The sequence below is a fragment of the Mirounga angustirostris genome, unplaced genomic scaffold (genome assembly GCF_029215605.1).
Source record: "Mirounga angustirostris isolate CCGP_5_RB_7025 unplaced genomic scaffold, mMirAng1.0.hap1 SCAF_6, whole genome shotgun sequence".
Lineage (NCBI taxonomy): Eukaryota > Metazoa > Chordata > Mammalia > Carnivora > Phocidae > Mirounga > Mirounga angustirostris.
Window position 1 is genome coordinate 60,595,070 of NW_026991714.1, and position 16,870 is coordinate 60,611,939.

Here is a 16,870-nt window from a genome sequence, read left to right on the forward strand (position 1 = left end):
TAGTGTCATCTGGAAATAAAAGGCCAGCATTGCCCAATATTTCCATTTTTTTTTCAAAAGGATACAAACCTAGACTTAGGTGAAAATCTCCTGATTTTCAAATGTTGATAATGAGAAACTAAAAAATGACCCCTGTTGAGAAGCAGACCACAATGCTCCCAGATCATATTGCTGAAAACAAGACACATAAAAAAGGTTACTCCGTGATCACATCCAGAACAAGACATAGATAAGGCCACTCCATGACACAAGAATGTCTAGTCATCCTCCTTTGCTGATGAACAAAACCTGTCTCTGAGTGGATGCTGCTTCTTCAGGAATTACACCTCTAGACTCGTGTTAGTGTTCCTGCCTCCTAGGTATGAATTATTAAGATCCTCAGGGTCTGAGCTGACCTAGCCTCTTGGTAGTCCAAAATCCAAAGCTGGTCTCTGCTTCCCAGTTCCCCCTCAGAATCATCCAACCACTGAAAGAAGACCCTCTCAACAACCCCTTCCCCAGATATTCCTGAGGTTTTCCCAGAGCCAAATCACCCTTACTGTAACTATATATATATATACATATATGTATATAAGTATATACCTAATGTCTTTAACTGCAGACATGTTCCTGATAGTCTCTGGCCCATTGGCTAAACAAGTACTTAGAAAATCTTCTAAAACACTGGGCTGAACATAGTTGGCCTGGGAGCCAAGTCTGACCTGAAAACTGCTACAGCCTTCTGATCTCTGTTGAAGCTAATAACAAGGAAGGCAAAGAGGGATGTAGCAGGGATGAATGGACTCCCCCCATTTTTTTTTTTTAAGATTTTATTTATTTATTTATTTGACAGAGACAGAGACAGAGACAGCGAGAGCAGGAACACAAGCAGGGGGAGTGGGAGAGGGAGAAGCAGGCTTCCTGCTGATGTGGGACTCAATCCCAGGACCCTGGGATCATGACCTGAGCCGAAGGCAGTCGCTTAACCAACTGAGCCACCCAGGCGCCCCCCCCCCATTTAGTTGTTTTATATCATTTTGTTTTCATTATCAGTAGATTAAAGGGGGGTGGAGAATTACAACATCTTGTGCATGCTACTTAAATATCGTGATCATTTTTATTCATGTTAGGAGGGAGGACTTGATTCTGCTTGATTTGAACAAATCCATTATCAGTGCTTTCAACCTTTGCCGTTCCAAATTGAGGTCCGCTTGGAGCTTGGAAGACTGCTGTATCTTAGAGGGCTTTTTCCTTTATAATTTCTTAAAATGCAAGAATGGAAATCAGGAAAAATCGGACACCAGTTAAATGATTTAAATATTTATATAGGTAACCAAGATGTAATGGTTTTTCCTGACTAGAAGTCAGTTTTATCTTCATTAGAGGAGACTATTCCTAACATCATATCTCATGTAATTAGCAGATAAAAAAATATATATGCATGAAAGGCAAATGAACATCCTCCCAGGCTGTGAGAGTCAAACTGAATTAACTGAGGATGATTTGGGGGGCCTGGATATTAGCACCCCCTGCCTCCCTAACCCAGCTTCTCTTGGGTTTACCAAATGTTCAAAAGTGGCATACCCAGACAACTCCCCTAGCACAAAATCTAAAACCAGATTGTTAGTCACCTGAATGACTATTCTCATGCTTGTCCTGTAAAAAGGCAGAAGAGCAGAAGACCCATGATATGACCAACTGCACATCAACCCAAACATCCCTCTACCACAAGAAGATGAGGCAATCATCCAGCTGATTTCATCCACCTCTGAGCTCCAACCCATATTAAGTGAAGCTTGCTAGAAAGTACCTGAGCCAAGGCAGAGTATACCTTGCTGGACACAGGTCCTCATCTGCCACAAGCACCTTTTACCTAAGAGATTACTATTGCCCCCTCTTTGGCCACATCTGTCCTTTTGGCCCCTGGTACAGTAGCATTCTTCCTCCTCCTCATTTTGCTTGGGCATCATCACCTTTACCATCTGAATCTCATATTTGTCTTCTGTGCTACTACACAACCATTTCCAACAGTCCAGTTGCTGCTTCTACTAACTTCCCAAGACTAAGAATTTTTGATCTTCCCTCTTTTCCATGACCTCTGCTTTCTCCAGGCAGCCAAGCCACTGCTTATTAAAACATGGCCATGTATGGTATTTACACAAAAACTCAACTTCAGGAGATTAAACAAGTAAGGGATTTTTTTCTACATAATAAGGAACTAAAAGCCAGCCCAGAGCTGGTGCAACTGCTCAAGGAAGTCATGGGGAACGAGGTTCCTTCTACGAGCTTTACCATGTGGCTTCTGTCTTAATGATCTCAAGATGACTCCTTCTACTCTAAACATTGAGTCTTAATCTGAGTCAAAAATAAAAGAGAAGAAGGATGTGGGGCAAATAACAAATGCAAAATGGATCTATCTTTTTTTTTTTTTTTAATCAGAGGAAGAAAAGCTTCAGAGGCCTAGCCATTAGATTTCTGCTTGCATCTCATTGGTCAGAGTGGGTTACATGGCCATTCCTAGCTGCAAGGAAGTCTGGAGAGGTGATGGGTACATGAGAGGTGATTGGCAAGTGGGACTGTTTGTTTGCCAATTCAAACAAAATTAGAGTTCCTTTAGTAAGTAAGAAGGGAGAATGTCTATTAGGGAGACAATTAGCTATGTCTGTCCAAGTCAACTCCTTTGGCTACTCAACATTCACACACATGCTTCTCTCCAAGGTAGAACATGCTTAGCACTGCTCCCCAAAGGTGACAATCCAAAAGTCTAATTTATTTGCTTCATTCAACTCTTCGGAGTTTCTGTGATTCTGTCAGATCTAAATTGGACTTTATATGGTCTAGTGACCTATAAACTGAAAGACAACCTATCTTTCCTCAGCATATTCACTATTCAATGGTTAAAAAAAAAACAAAGACCAGTTTAAGGTCAATAGTAACCCCTATTGGGAAGAGAATAATGGAAAGCCCACAGCAAAGATCATACCAGAGTAAACATGAAACATTGCCTAGCAGGAAGGCTCAGAGCTTCTGTGTTCTCTCAGGGTACTTTCCTGGATTACCCAATCCACCATCCTCACGTTCTCCTCCCTGGGAGACCCTCTCTTGATTATTGTCATTGAAGACCTTATACGAAGAGGGCATTATAGAGAATGACTTCCCCTGAGGGGCACAGATTTCTTGGATCCACATCTATTGGTTTGAATTTGGGGTACAAGAAGGGACTTAAAAGATTTATTTATTTTTTTATTTAAATTCAAATAGCCAACATATAGTACATCATTAGTTTCAGATGTAGAGTTCAATAATTCATCTATTCCATATAACCCCCAGTGCTCATCACATCATGTGCCCTCCTGAATGCCTGTCACCCAGTTACCTCATCCCTTCACCCACCTCCCCTCCAGCAACTATCAATTTGTTTCCTATAGTTGAGTCTCTGATGGTTTGTCTCCCTCTCTGATTACTTCCCATTCAGTTTTCCCTCCCTTCCCCTATGATCCTCTGTGCTGTTTTTTATATTCCACATATGAGTGAAACCATATGATAATTGTCTTTCTCTGACAGACTTAGTTTGCTCAGCATAATACCCTCAAGTTCTATCCACGTTGATGTAAATGGTGAGTATTCATCCTTTCTGATGGCTGAGTAATATTCCATTATATATATAGTCTATATTCCATATATATACTTCCATAAAAATCTATATCTATATAATATTCCATTATATATATATATGTATATATGTATGTATATATTACATCTTCTCTATCCATTCATCTGTTGATAGACATCTCAGCCCTTTCCATAATTTGACTATTATGGACATTACTGCTATAAACATCAGGGTATATGTGCCTCATCAGATCATTGCATTTGTATCTTTGGGGTAAATACCTAATAGTGCAATTGCTGGGTTGTAGAGTAGCTCTGTTATTAACTTCTTGAGGAACCCCCATACTGTTTTCCAGAGTGGCTGTACCAGCTTGCATTCCCAATAACAGTGTAAGAGGGTTCCCCTTTCTCCACATCCTCACCAACATTTGTTGTTTCCTGACTTGTTAATTTTAGCCATTCTGACTGGTGTGAGATGGTATCTCATTGTGGTTTTGATTTGTATTTCCCTGATGCCAAGGGATGTGGAGCACTTTTTCATGTGTCTGTTGGCCATTTGAATGTCTTCTTTGGAGAAATGTCTGTTCATGTCTTTGGCCCATTTCTTGACTAGATTATTTGTTTTTTGGGTGTTGAGTTTGATAAGTTCTTTATAGATCTTGGATACTAGCCCTTTATCTGATATGTCATTTGCAAATATCTTCTCCCATTCCATAGGTTGCCTTTTAGTTTTGTTGACTATTTTCTTTGCTGTGCAAAATCCTTTTGTCTTGATGAAGTTGCAATAGTTCATTTTTTGCTTTTGTTTCCCTTGCCTTTGGAGACGTGTCTAGCAAGATGTGTGGCATAGGTCGAAGAGGTTGCTGCCTGTGTTCTCCTCTAGGATTTTAATGGATTCCTGTCTCACATAGAGGTCTTTCAACCATTTTGAGATTATCTTAGTGTATGGTGTAAGAGAATGGTCCAGTTTCATGCTTCTCCATGTGGTTGTCCAATTTTCCCAAAACCATTTGTTGAAGAGACTGTCTTTTTTCCATTGGATATTCTTTCCTGCTTTGTCCAAGATTAGTTGACCATAGAGTTGAGGGTCCATTTCTGGGTTCTGTATTCTGTTCCATTGATCTATGTGTCTGGTTTTTGTTTTTTGTGTGTGTGCCAGTACCATGCTGTCTTGATGATTACAGCCTTGTAATATAGATTTAAGTCTGGCATTGGGATACCACCACCTTTGGTTTTCTTTTTCAACATTCTTCTATTTAGGGTATTTTCTGGTTCCATATAAATTTTAAGATTATTTGTTCCAGCTCTATGAAAAATGTCGATGGTATTTTCATTGGGATTGCATTGAATGAGTAGACTGCTCAAGGTAATATAGACATTTTAACAATATTTATTTTTCTAATCCATGAGCATGAAATATCTTTCATCTCTTTGTGTCTTCCTCAATTTCTTAAGTATTCTGTAGTTTTTAGAGTACAGATGCTTTGCCTCTTTGGTTAGGTTTTTTTCCTAGATATCCTATGGGTTTTGGTGCAATTTTATATGGGATTGATTCCTTAATTTCTCTTTCTTCTGTCTCATTGTTAGTGTATAGAAATGCAACTGATTTCTGTGCATTGATTTTATATTCTGTCATGTTGCCGAATTCCTGTATGAGTTCTAGCAATTTTGGGGTGGAGTCTTTTTGGTTATCACCAAGGAATATCATGTCATGTGTGAATAGTGAAAGTTTGACTTCTTCTTTGCTGATTTGGATGCCTTTTTTTTCTTTCTTTCTTTTTGTTGTCTGATTGCTGAGGCTAGGACTTCTAGTACTATGTTGAACAACAGTGGTGAGAGTGGACATCCCTGTTGTGTTCCTGACCTTAGGGGCAGTTTTTCCCCATTGAAAGTGATATTTGCTGTGGGCTTTGGGTACTTGAGGGTATTATGCTGAGCAAACTAAGTCTGTCAGAGAAAGACAATTATCATATGGTTTCACTCATATGTGGAATATAAAAAACAGCACAGAGGATCATAGGGGAAGGGAGGGAAAACTGAATGGGAAGTAATCAGAGAGGGAGGTATGTTCCCTGTATCAATACACTGTGGAGAGTTTTAATCAAGAAAGGATGTGGTATTTTTTCAAATGCTTTCTCTGCATCAATTGAGAGGGTCATATGTTCTTGCCCCTTCTTTTATTAATGTGATGTATCACATTGATTTGCAAATGTTGAACCACTCTTGCAGCCCAGGAATAAATCCCACTTAGTTGTGGTGAATAATCCTTTTAATGTACTGTTGGAGATCCTATTGGCTAGTATCTTGGTGAGTATTTTGACATCCGTGTTCATCAGGGATATTGGTCTGTAATTCTTCTTTTTGGTGGGGTCTTTGGATTTGGGATCAAGGTAATGCTGGCCTCATATGACAAGTTTGGAAGTTTTCCTTCCATTTCTGTTTTTTTTTTTTTTTTTTTTTTAACAGCTTCAGAAGAATAGGTATTAGTTTTTAATTTTTTTAAAATTTATTTGACTTAATCAAATTATTTGATTTAATCTCCCAACTTCTTTGTTGGGAGATTTTTTATTACTGCTTCAGTTTCCTTGCTTGTTATGGATCTGTTCAGGTTTTCTATTTCTTCCTGCTTCACATTTGGTAGTTTATAGTCTCTAGGAATTCATCCATTTCTTCCAGATTGCCTAATTTGTTGGCATATAGTTGCTTATAATATGTTCTTAAAATTGTATTTTTTTGGTGTTCATTGTGATCTCTCCTCTTTCATTCATGATTTTATTAATTTGGGTCCTTTCCTTTTTGATAAGTCTGGCTAGGTGTTTACTGAGCTTATTAATTCTTTCAAAGAACCAGCTTCTAGTTTTGTTGATCTGTTCTACTGTTCTTTTGGTTTCTATTTCATTGATTTCTGCTCTAATTTTTATTATTTCTTTTCTCCAGCTTGGTTTAAGCTTTATTTGCTGTTTCTTCTCCAGCATGTACGGTTAGCTTGTGTATTTGAGAATTTTCTAGTTTCTTGAGAAGCTCATATTGCTATGTACTTCCCTCTTAGGGCCGCTTTTGCTTCATCCCAAAGATTTTGAACAGTTGTGTTTTCATTTTCATTTGTTTCCATGAATTTTTTTTTAATTCTTCTTTAATTTCCTGGTTGACCCATTCATTCTAAAAGGATGCTCTTTAACCTCCAAGTATCTGAGTTCCTTCCAGATTTCCCCTTGAGATTGAGTTCAAGTTTCAAAACATTGAAAATATGCAGGGAATAATCCCAATCTTTTGGTACCAGTTGAGACCTAATTTGTGACCCAGCACGTGATCTATTCTGAAGAATGTTCCATGTTCGCTCGAGAAGAATGTGTATTCTGTTGCTTTAGGATAGAATGTTCTGTATATATCTGTGAAGTCCATCTGGTCCAGTGTGTCATTCAAAGCCCTTGTTTCTTTGTTGATCTTCTGCTTAGATGATCTGTCCATTGTTGTGAGTGGGGTGTTGAAGTCCCCTACTATTTATTGTATTATTATCAATGTGTTTCTTTAATTTGGTTATTAATTGGTTTATATAATTGGCTGCTCCCAAGTTAGGAGCATACGTATTTATAATTGTTAGATCTTCTTTTTGGATAGACCCTTTAAGTATGATATAGTGTCTATCTTCATCCCTTACTACAGTCTTTAGTTTAAAATCTAACTTGTCTGACATAAGGACTGCCACCCAGCTTTCTTTTGATGTCCATTAGCATGATAAATACTTCTCCATCCCCTCACTTTCAATCTGGAGGTGACTTTGGGTCAAAAATGAGTCTCTTGTAGACAGCATATGGATGGGTCTTGCTTTTTAATATAATCCGATACCCTGTGTCTTTTGATTGAAGCATTTAGCCCATTTACATTGAGAGTAACTATTGAAAGATATGAATTTAGTGCCATTACCTGTAAAGTCAGTTTTGGTATATTGTCTCTGTTCCTTTCTGGTCTATGTTACTTTTGGGCTCTCTCTTCACTTACAAGATCCCCTTTAATATTACTTGCAGGGCTAGTTTAGTGATCACAAATTCTTTTAGTTTCTGTTTGTTCTGCAAGCTCTTTATCTCTACTTCCATTCTGAATGATACCCTAGCTGGATAAAGTATTCTTGGCTGCATGTTTTTCTCATTTAGTACCCTGAATATACTCTGCCCGCCCTTTCTGGCCTGCCACGTCTCTGTGGATAGGTCTGCTGCCAGTCTAATGTTTCTACCCTTGTAGTTTAAGGACTGATTTTCTTGAGCTGCTTTCAGGATTTTCTCTTTATCTCTGAGATTTGCAAGCTTCACTATTATATGTCAGGGTGTTGATCTATTTTTATTAATGTTTGAGGGGGGTTTGCTCTGCCTCCTGGACTTGAATGCCTTTTCCTTCACCAGATGAGGAAAGTTCTCAGCTATGCTTTGCTCAAAAATACATTCTGTGTCTCTCTCTTCCTTCTTCCTCTGGTACCCCAGTTATTCTAATATTGTTTCACTTTATGGTATTTCAGATTTCTCAAAGCCTCCCCTCATGATCCATTAGCTGTTTTTCTCTCTTTTTCTCATCTTCCTTAGTTTCCACCATTTTGTCTTCTATGTCACTCACTTTCTTCTGCCTCATTTACCCTAGCCATTAAAGTGTCCATTTTAGACTGCATCTGTTAAAGCATTAATTTTGGCCTGATTAGATTTTAGTTCTTGTATTGCTTCACTATGGGATTTTCTAATGTCTTTTATGCTTTTTTCAAGCCCAGCTAGTATCTTTATAATCATTTTTCTGAATTCTAGGTCTGACATTTTACTTATATCCATATTGATTAAATCTATGGCAGAGTATTACCTCTGGTTCTTTCTTTTGTTGTGAATTTCTCCTTCTAGTCATTTTGTCCAGAGAAGAATAGATGAACAAGAGAACAAAATAAAAAATATCAATCACAACCACAGCGAAATACACACTAGACAAATCCAGAGATCAGAAACCAAAAAAGAAAAGAATAAAAAATGGAAAAAAGAGAATATAATCTCACAGGTGGACAAAACAGGGTGATACCCTTGGCCCTGGGTGTATTTTGGACACTAAATCCCAAAATTGTAAAGAAAGAAAACTTACATACATATACAAAAATAAAATTGAATACAGTGAAAGGAAGCCAAAAATTAAGAATATATCTATAAAATGTAAATGTAAAAAAAATGAACACTTAAAAAGACTTTAAAAAAGTTGATAAAATAAGAAACTAGTTGAAAAGGAAAAAAGGAAAAAAGAAAAAGAAAATTTTAAACTGAAAGATTAAAGAATCATGAGAAAAAAAAAATTCTACATACTACTTTCCCCTGGCACAGGAGCTTTTCAGTTCTGTGTGATCTGTAAACTTGGTATTAGCCTGATGTTCTTGCTGGTCTCCTGGGGGAGGGGACTGTTGCACTGATTCTCAGATGTCTTTGCCTGGGCAGAGTTGCACAGCCCCTTGCCAGGTTGCTCAGTGTAAGCTGCTTCTGGTTGCTCTATGTGGCTTTTGTTTCCTGAAGGATTTCCTAGCTGCTTTAGAGGATGAAGAAAACAATAAGAATGGCAGCACCCCAATCTCCAGTCCCAGAGCTGAATGATCGAGACCCCCTGACTCTTCAGTGCACCCTCAGGGAAAAGCAGTCAATCACTTTTGTGTGTGCAAAACTCTGCAGACTCCTGTGGTGCACACTCCCACTCCCAGGGGGAGGAAGAAGGTCCCTGCAGTTCTACTGTTCTCTGGGCCCCTGCTTGGAGAGTGGTTGCCTGATTGTGACTCAGTTCATGGTTTATGGCAACACTGAGCTGAGAGCCCACTCCTGGGCTCACTGATTGTAGCCTGCTTCCCTGCTCCAGTGGTTGGGAACTCAGCCACACTCACACACCCCTGTTCTTTCTGTGACCCCAGAGATCCTGAGACCATGCTCTCCCACCTAATATTCTGCCCCACTTCACCACCAGCAAAAGTGCTCCCTGAGCACTTTTCAGACAGGGAGGTCCCTCACCAGAGCAGACTTCTAAAAGGTCTGATTTTGTGCTCTGCTGCTATATCAGCTTCCAGAGGCCCCCTCCCTCCATGGTTTTTCTTCCAATATATCCCCTCAGATTCACTTCTCTGCACCTCCTCCCTTGCAAAAAGTAGTTGATTTTCTATTTGTGGAATTGCAGCAATTCTTTTCTTAGATCTTAGGTTGAATTCACAGGTGTTCAGAATAATCTGATAGATATCTAGCTGAATTCAAGGGACCAGATGAAACGAGGGTCTCCTATTCTTCTGCCATCTTTCCAGAAACTGGGGACTTAGAAGATTTAATAATTGCAGCCTCTTATTAGCCTTTGGCAATATAGTTCCCTCAAAAATGTAGACTTCCAATGCTCTTGGTCAGTTAATTCCATGTGTGAATAACCACAGGCAAATATTTCATCTAGGCATGGTATTTAGCAAGATTCCTTTCCCTTACATAGAAATCTCTAGGCTTTTCCCAGTCCTCTATTGTATAGCTTAATGGCCAATACCTTGAAGTCATTTAAAATAATAGGCATTAGTAGGGGGATATCAAGTGTAATATGATCTTGGTTGATTGACCTTTGTCTGAAGATGTCTTTGTGAAGAAGAGATTGTGTATGCAAAAATTTTAAGATACTAAGTCTGTGCCTCACTGCCACTCTTTTTGCCTGTCTGTCTTTGGTAAAAATACATTTATTTTTAAAATTCTGCGTGGATCCAAAAAATAGGACTCTCAGTCAATTTTGAATTGTAAAGAATACCACTCCTGTCTCTAGTTACAGACTGGCTAACTCTAGTCTGAGTTCCAGAGGGGGAAAAAAGTCTATAACCACATGACAAGGTTCTGAATTTTCCTACTACTTATTTTAACAGCAAAGCTGTCATAGTACATGATCTGTATCCCAAAGAACAGCAGGTGACAATCGACCAAATGTGTTGCCACCAACTAATAATGGTGACCAGATTTGTCACCTGAACTGAGTTCCCACTGTTCAAAGCCCCACTCAGCCAAGTCCACATTTTAGAGACTTACTGGCAGCACCCCCTTCCAGGTAAAAAATTTTGTCAGGTAGAATGGATTCAGCTGCAGCTACTGAAAAAATTACTGTAGGAACACAGTCACCTACTACCCAGTTCACAGAAAGGAGCTTTGGAGACTGATTTGCCAATAGTAATGACTAGGATTTCTTACACTCTGGCCATGCCAATTTCCTTGAAGAGCAGCTGAGGTACATAATCTAACCTATTTCTCACAGTAATCCTCTGCAACAGTGGTATGTTAGTATCCTCCTTTTGCAGATGAGTAAATTGAGGCTCAGCATCTAGGCGACTTGCTCGGTTACACCCAATTGCTGTGTAGTGGAGCAGGTACTTGAATCCCGATCAGAGCGCTGTAAAAGCCAGTGCCTTTTATCACTGAATCATTTAAATCATTTAATCTGTGTTTAGGGTAAAACAGTGTCACTGAGGGCAAAAAGAACTACATTGCAAGTCAGCATGCCACATCACGGCATGAGAAATGGTTATATCATAGAGACCAGGTGAGTTGTTCATGTGCACAGAGCAGAGCCAGCACTCAAGCACTGAGCCACAGCCTCATGCAAACACCACCACCAAATGCACAGTATTTTCTATCTGAATAGACTGCTCAGGATGTAAACATCAGAAAATAATGAGTCAGGCTCTCCCAAGCATATGCTTCATTCCTAAGCCAAGCAAATTGCCGCAGTAAGAGCATGGCTTTGGGGCACAGTACCTGGGCACCCAAGTGAGATGCCCATCTGAGGCAGTCAACAGGAATAAGCCGAGGGTTTTCGCACTCTTCTCACCATTGGGGCTGCCCCACTATGCCCCTGTGGGGCCTGGAAGTCCGGTTGCTCTCACACTGTGACACCAGCTCCCTTTGGAAATAGGCTGCACTCTCTTGGTTTGAATGGGCACAGCTTCTCCCCTACAACTCCTTTTGATCAAAAGGGATAAATCACATTAATGTACTGTGGACATTTCATAGCCTCCCACAACGTTGGCATCCTGGCAGTGGGATTAGTGTTACATGGGGAAGGACACTTGGCCATGAGCCATGCTGGTCACTGGTGGCCTAGAACCCAGTGTCCTGAGGAGCTAGACCCAAGGGGCAGTGGCCCCCAAATCCCTGGGCTCACCCACAGCTCTTTCAGAGCAGACCAAGGCAGGATTGTTTTGTTCCAAACAAAGTGCAAGCATGAAAAAAGGAGAGGAATATCCACATCTGGACACTGCTGATCAAATTAGTTTGGGATGTTCTGCTCAGCCTGCAGTGAAGGATGCAGGGTGGGGTGTCAGCAGGTACACACTGACTTGCCTGCTCTTGGTCCTCTCATACCTACAGCAGAAACTGATTTCCCCAAATCTAGCCCTGCTAAGTGATTGGATCACTTCTTGTGTTTCTGTCTCTTCCGTAGACCATAAACCTAAGACAGGTCACGGTGCGTGAGTGCACGTGTGTGGCTTTTCCCCATGGCCTCTAAGGTAGCCATGGTTGCTTTGCTATTTGATTTACTAGATACCCTGAAATCTGATATATTGAAAAGAGGAAAAGACTCATAATAATCTTTCCCTTTGGAAGTAATTTTTATGTATTATAACTCTAGATTCCAGAGTGGGCTAGAATTAGTAATGGAGAGATTTTCATGAAAAATGTCATTCTCTTAAACAGAGTTTTTATGGATAGATAGATGATAAGTGGCCATATAGATAGATGAATAGATAAATACAAGAAAAATGACAGATATGATAGAGAGATAGAATATAGATAGTATCATACATTAGACAGTAATATTTACCAAAGGTATGTTTTTTAGATGATAAGTGGCCATATAGATAGATGAATAGATACATACGAGAAAAATGACAGATATGATAGAATATAGATAGTATTATACATTAGACAGTAATATTTACCAAAGGTATGTTTTTTTATGTACATACATACATGCACAACATGAACACAATCACAGGAAATAGAAAAGGTATTTAAAAAATATAATATCATCTAGAAGGGAAATGGAAAAGAACAGCTCTTTTTTTCTTCTCCTTTGTGTGCCCTTGAGGGAATGGCAATGAATTCCTACCCCTGCCGCCGCCCTGTGGTATAATGAACTGCCTTCAGTTTCTGTGACACAGATTTTTATCTTTGTGAAATCCTCCATTCCAATAATGTTATCTTTTCATTCACAGAGCTAATGGGAGTTATTACTGCAGCCCAATACAATATACCTCTTTCTATGTAATATTTGTATCCCTAAAGAGTAGCATGTCAATTGTGAATATTTAATGAATTGGATCATATTTTTAAATGTATAAGAGGACCTTGCCTCTTAAGGTAATCAATTATGAATCTTCTGGTAAAACGTATAATCAATAGTTGACTTACTATTGTTTAAATCTATATATGTATATACTGGCTTAATTTATAAATCTTTCCAATGTAAAAGGTATTCCAGCAAGTCTGAATCCCAGTAGTGATTTTTCAAGATCAGAATGAGCAGAGGAAGTCACAGAGAGTGTAAGGTGACTCTGGGCTATAATGTGGTTAGCAAGGATTTCTAACATCTTGTCTGACGTATTCCCTAATACCAGGGCAGGTAGGGGAGTTGTTCAATGCCCCAGTCAGAATCAATGGCCATGCAGAATTAAAGTTTTAGACCATTTAACAATGGTCCTATAATAAAATTCCCACTGGAATGACAGCTGCTAGCTTTTGAACTCCTTGAGCTCAGAGGGTATGCCTGCCCATGTTCATACTTCATTTCTCAGCCTGGTGCTTTGAATTTAAAGGGTTCTTGGGTATTTAAAGGGTAACTTATTTTAATACACATAAATATGATTCATGTTTTAGACAAGTGGGAAAGGTCTATCAGAGCAATGCACGTGGGTCTTTGAGAGTAGAAACATCTCTCATTCCACATCCTAAATTCAAACTTGGTGAGAAAGAGCTGGTACAAACCAAAGAGGAGAAGATTTTTACTTTTACTTGAAATAGTCTGTATATTTGGAATTTGAATACCTTGTCTTGACTTCAAGTGAAGCTAGAAAGCCAAAAGGGAAGGGATACAGTACACAGAAGAGAATTAACCAAAAGGCAGCAAGAGAATTTCATGTAGCTGCTGGCATATGCTCAAAAAATATTTTTAAAAATCTGGAGAGCGGACATCTCGTGGCTGTGTCGTGCGCGTGAGCTCCGTGGGGCCGGGGAGGCAGCAGCTGCCGCGTAGGGAGGAAGCCGAGGCCGCAGCTTGAGGGAGGCCCCGGCCCCTCTGCGCCTGTGTCTGGCAGAGCCGGTGGGAGACGAAGAGACAATCCTTCCCTGCCGCCCATCCGGATAATCAAGAGTTTTGGCCGGACCTTTGAGCACACACCGAGAGAGTGAGGAGCCAGACGAAAAGCACAGACTATGGCGCTGAAACGGATTAATAAGGAATTTAGTGATTTGGCCCGTGACCCTCCAGCACAATGTTCTGCAGATCCAGTTGGGGATGATATGTTTCATTGGCAAGCCACAATTATGGGACCTAATGACAGCCCACATCAAGGCGCTGTATTCTTTTTGACAATTCGTTTTCCTACAGACTACCCCTTCAAACCACCTAAGGTTGCATTTACAACAAGAATTCATCATCCAAATATTAACAGTAATGGCAGCATTTGTCTCGATATTCCAAGATCACAGTGGTCTCCTGCTTTAACTATTTCTAAAGTTCTTTTATCCATTTGTTCACTGCTATGTGGTCCAAACCCAGATGACCCTCTAGTGCCAGAGATTGCACGGATCTATAAAACAGACAGAGATAAGTACAACAGAATATCTCCGGAATGGACTCAGAAGTATGCCATGTGATGCTACCTTAAAGTCAGAATGACCTGCATTATAGCTGGAATAAACTTTAAATTACTGTTCCTTTTTTGATTTTCTTATCCGGCTGCTCCCCTATCAGACCTCATCTTTTTTTATTTTATTTTTTGTTTACCTCCCTCCATTCATTCACATGCTCATCTGAGAAGACTCAGATTCTTCCAGCTTTGGACAATAACTGCTTTTAGAAACTGTAAAGTAGTTACAAGAGAAAAGTTGCCCAAGATTCAGTATTTTTTAAAAAATGGAGCATGTGTATTATGTGGCCAATGTCTTCACTCTAACTTGGTTATGAGACTAAAACTATTCCTCACTGCTCTAACATGCTGAAGAAATCATCTGAGGGGGAGGGAGATGGATGCTCAGTTGTCACATCAAAGGAAGCAGCATTATTCTAGCATCCAGTCTTTTTTAAAACCTTCCACTGTTAGAGATTTGAGGTTACATGATATGCTTTATGCTCATAACTGATGTGCCTGGAGAATTGGTATTGAATTTATAGCATCAGCAGAACAGAAAATGTGATGTATTTTATGCATGTCAATAAAGGAATGACATGTTCTTGTTCTACAGAGAATGGAAATTGGAACTCAAACACCCTTTGTATTCCAAAATAGGGTCTCAAACATTTTCTAATTCTCATTTAAATTGTTAGGAGGCTTGGAGCTATTAGTTGATCTATCTTCCAATACACTGTTTAATATAGCACTGAATAAATGATGCAAGTTGTCAATGGATGAGTGATCAACTAATAGCTCTGCTAGTAATTGATTTATTTTTCTTCAATAAAGTTGCATAAACCAAATAAAAAAAATAAAAATCTGAATTAGGCCCAAAGTGGTTTTTCTTTTGTCATTCACACTAAAATTTAAACTTTTATGTGAAACTGAAGATGGAATCTTTCAGGGCAAATTCAATATTTCTTAAACTGAACTCATTCTGCAAAATGGAGAAAAGTATGTTGCACATCAAAGGAGACAAACTTGGGAATAAGGCCGAGCTTACAGGCTCAGATGCCTAAATCAGAGTCACACTCTCCTTCTTTAATTGTTACTCTGCCTTGCGTCTCCTACATCCCATCCCTATACTGCCTCTCAAGTTCGCACACAGCCAGTTCTTCTCAGTGGCCCATTCTGAGGATAATGAACTTTTGCCAAGACTTTGATCTTGTTAGGCCAGATGTGACCTTATCTGCATATTGTGAATGCACAATGAAAAAATTAGATATTAAACAATCTTAATCTATTCTCAACATGGCACTCTGTTAAACTTAGTGATTCTTTTGTTCAAACACCCTCGATGGCTCCCTACTGCAGAAAAGGAAATTGGAAAGCCTTTCTGGTGGCCTTCATGTGCCTCTGTCTCTCTATTCCCACCCCTTTCCTCCCTCTCCACACTGTTTGCTCTGCTCTAGTCCCGCGAGAATCCTTAGACAGTCTTCCACCGGCCAGCTGCTCTCTTGGAATCTTTGTTCAAATATCATCTTCTCAATGACCACCCCATTTGATTTTTTTTAAAATTTTTTTAGACTTAACTACCAGTTTACATAAAATACAGAGTAGTAAGATAAAAGACAGAACAAAATAATCAGCATAATGCAGAACATGGATTTTTTTTTTAAGATTTTATTTATTTATTTGATAGAGACAGGGAGAGCACAAGCAGGGGGAGTGGCAGGCAAAGGGAGAGGGAGGAGCAGGCTCCCCTCCGAGCAGGGAGCCTGATGTGGAGCTCTCCCAGGACCCCGGATCATGACCCGAGCAGAAGGCAGCCTCCCAATGGACTGAGCCACCCAGGTGCCCTCAACATGGAATTTTTTTTTTAAATTTAATTTATTTATTTGACAGAGAGAGACACAGGGAGAGAGGGAACACAAGCAGGGGGAGTGGCAGAAGGAGAAGCAGGCTTCCCACTGAGCAGGGAGCCCGATGCGGGGCTCGATCCCAGGACCCCGGGATCATGACCTGAGCGGAAAGCAGATGCATAACGACTGAGCCACCCAGGCGCCCCATGGAATTGTTTTAAAAGACAAAAGACCTATTTTCTCTCCCAAATATTCATGGGCATGATAAAAAGGGGACTGTAGTAAGGGATTCTTAAGAATAAAATAATTTTAGGACAAAATACCAAATGCAATGTGTCATCCTTATTAGAATTCTAATGTAACCACCTGAACCACACCCTGTGCGGATCCCCCTTATCTTGCTCTATTTCTTTTCCCCATTTATTTACACTTTTGAATATACTTTACAATTTATTTATTTGTTATTGTGTTTATTGCTTATTTTCTATTCTTTACCCATTAGAATGTGAGTGATACAAGAGCAGGGATTTTTGTCATTTTAAAAAATAATGTATCCCAAATGCTTAGGACA

The 16,870-nt window shown here is 39.5% G+C and overlaps 1 protein-coding gene across 1 annotated transcript; it reads left to right on the top strand.

Moving 5' to 3' along the window:
- Window positions 1-13,803: 13,803 nt before the first annotated feature.
- LOC123845420 (ubiquitin-conjugating enzyme E2 D3-like) lies at window positions 13,804-15,277 on the top strand. The gene has a single exon (XM_045876184.3). It carries the CDS (start codon window positions 14,037-14,039, stop codon window positions 14,478-14,480), a length of 444 nt encoding a protein of 147 aa, XP_045732140.1. The 5' UTR covers window positions 13,804-14,036; the 3' UTR covers window positions 14,481-15,277.
- Window positions 15,278-16,870: the final 1,593 nt, after the last annotated feature.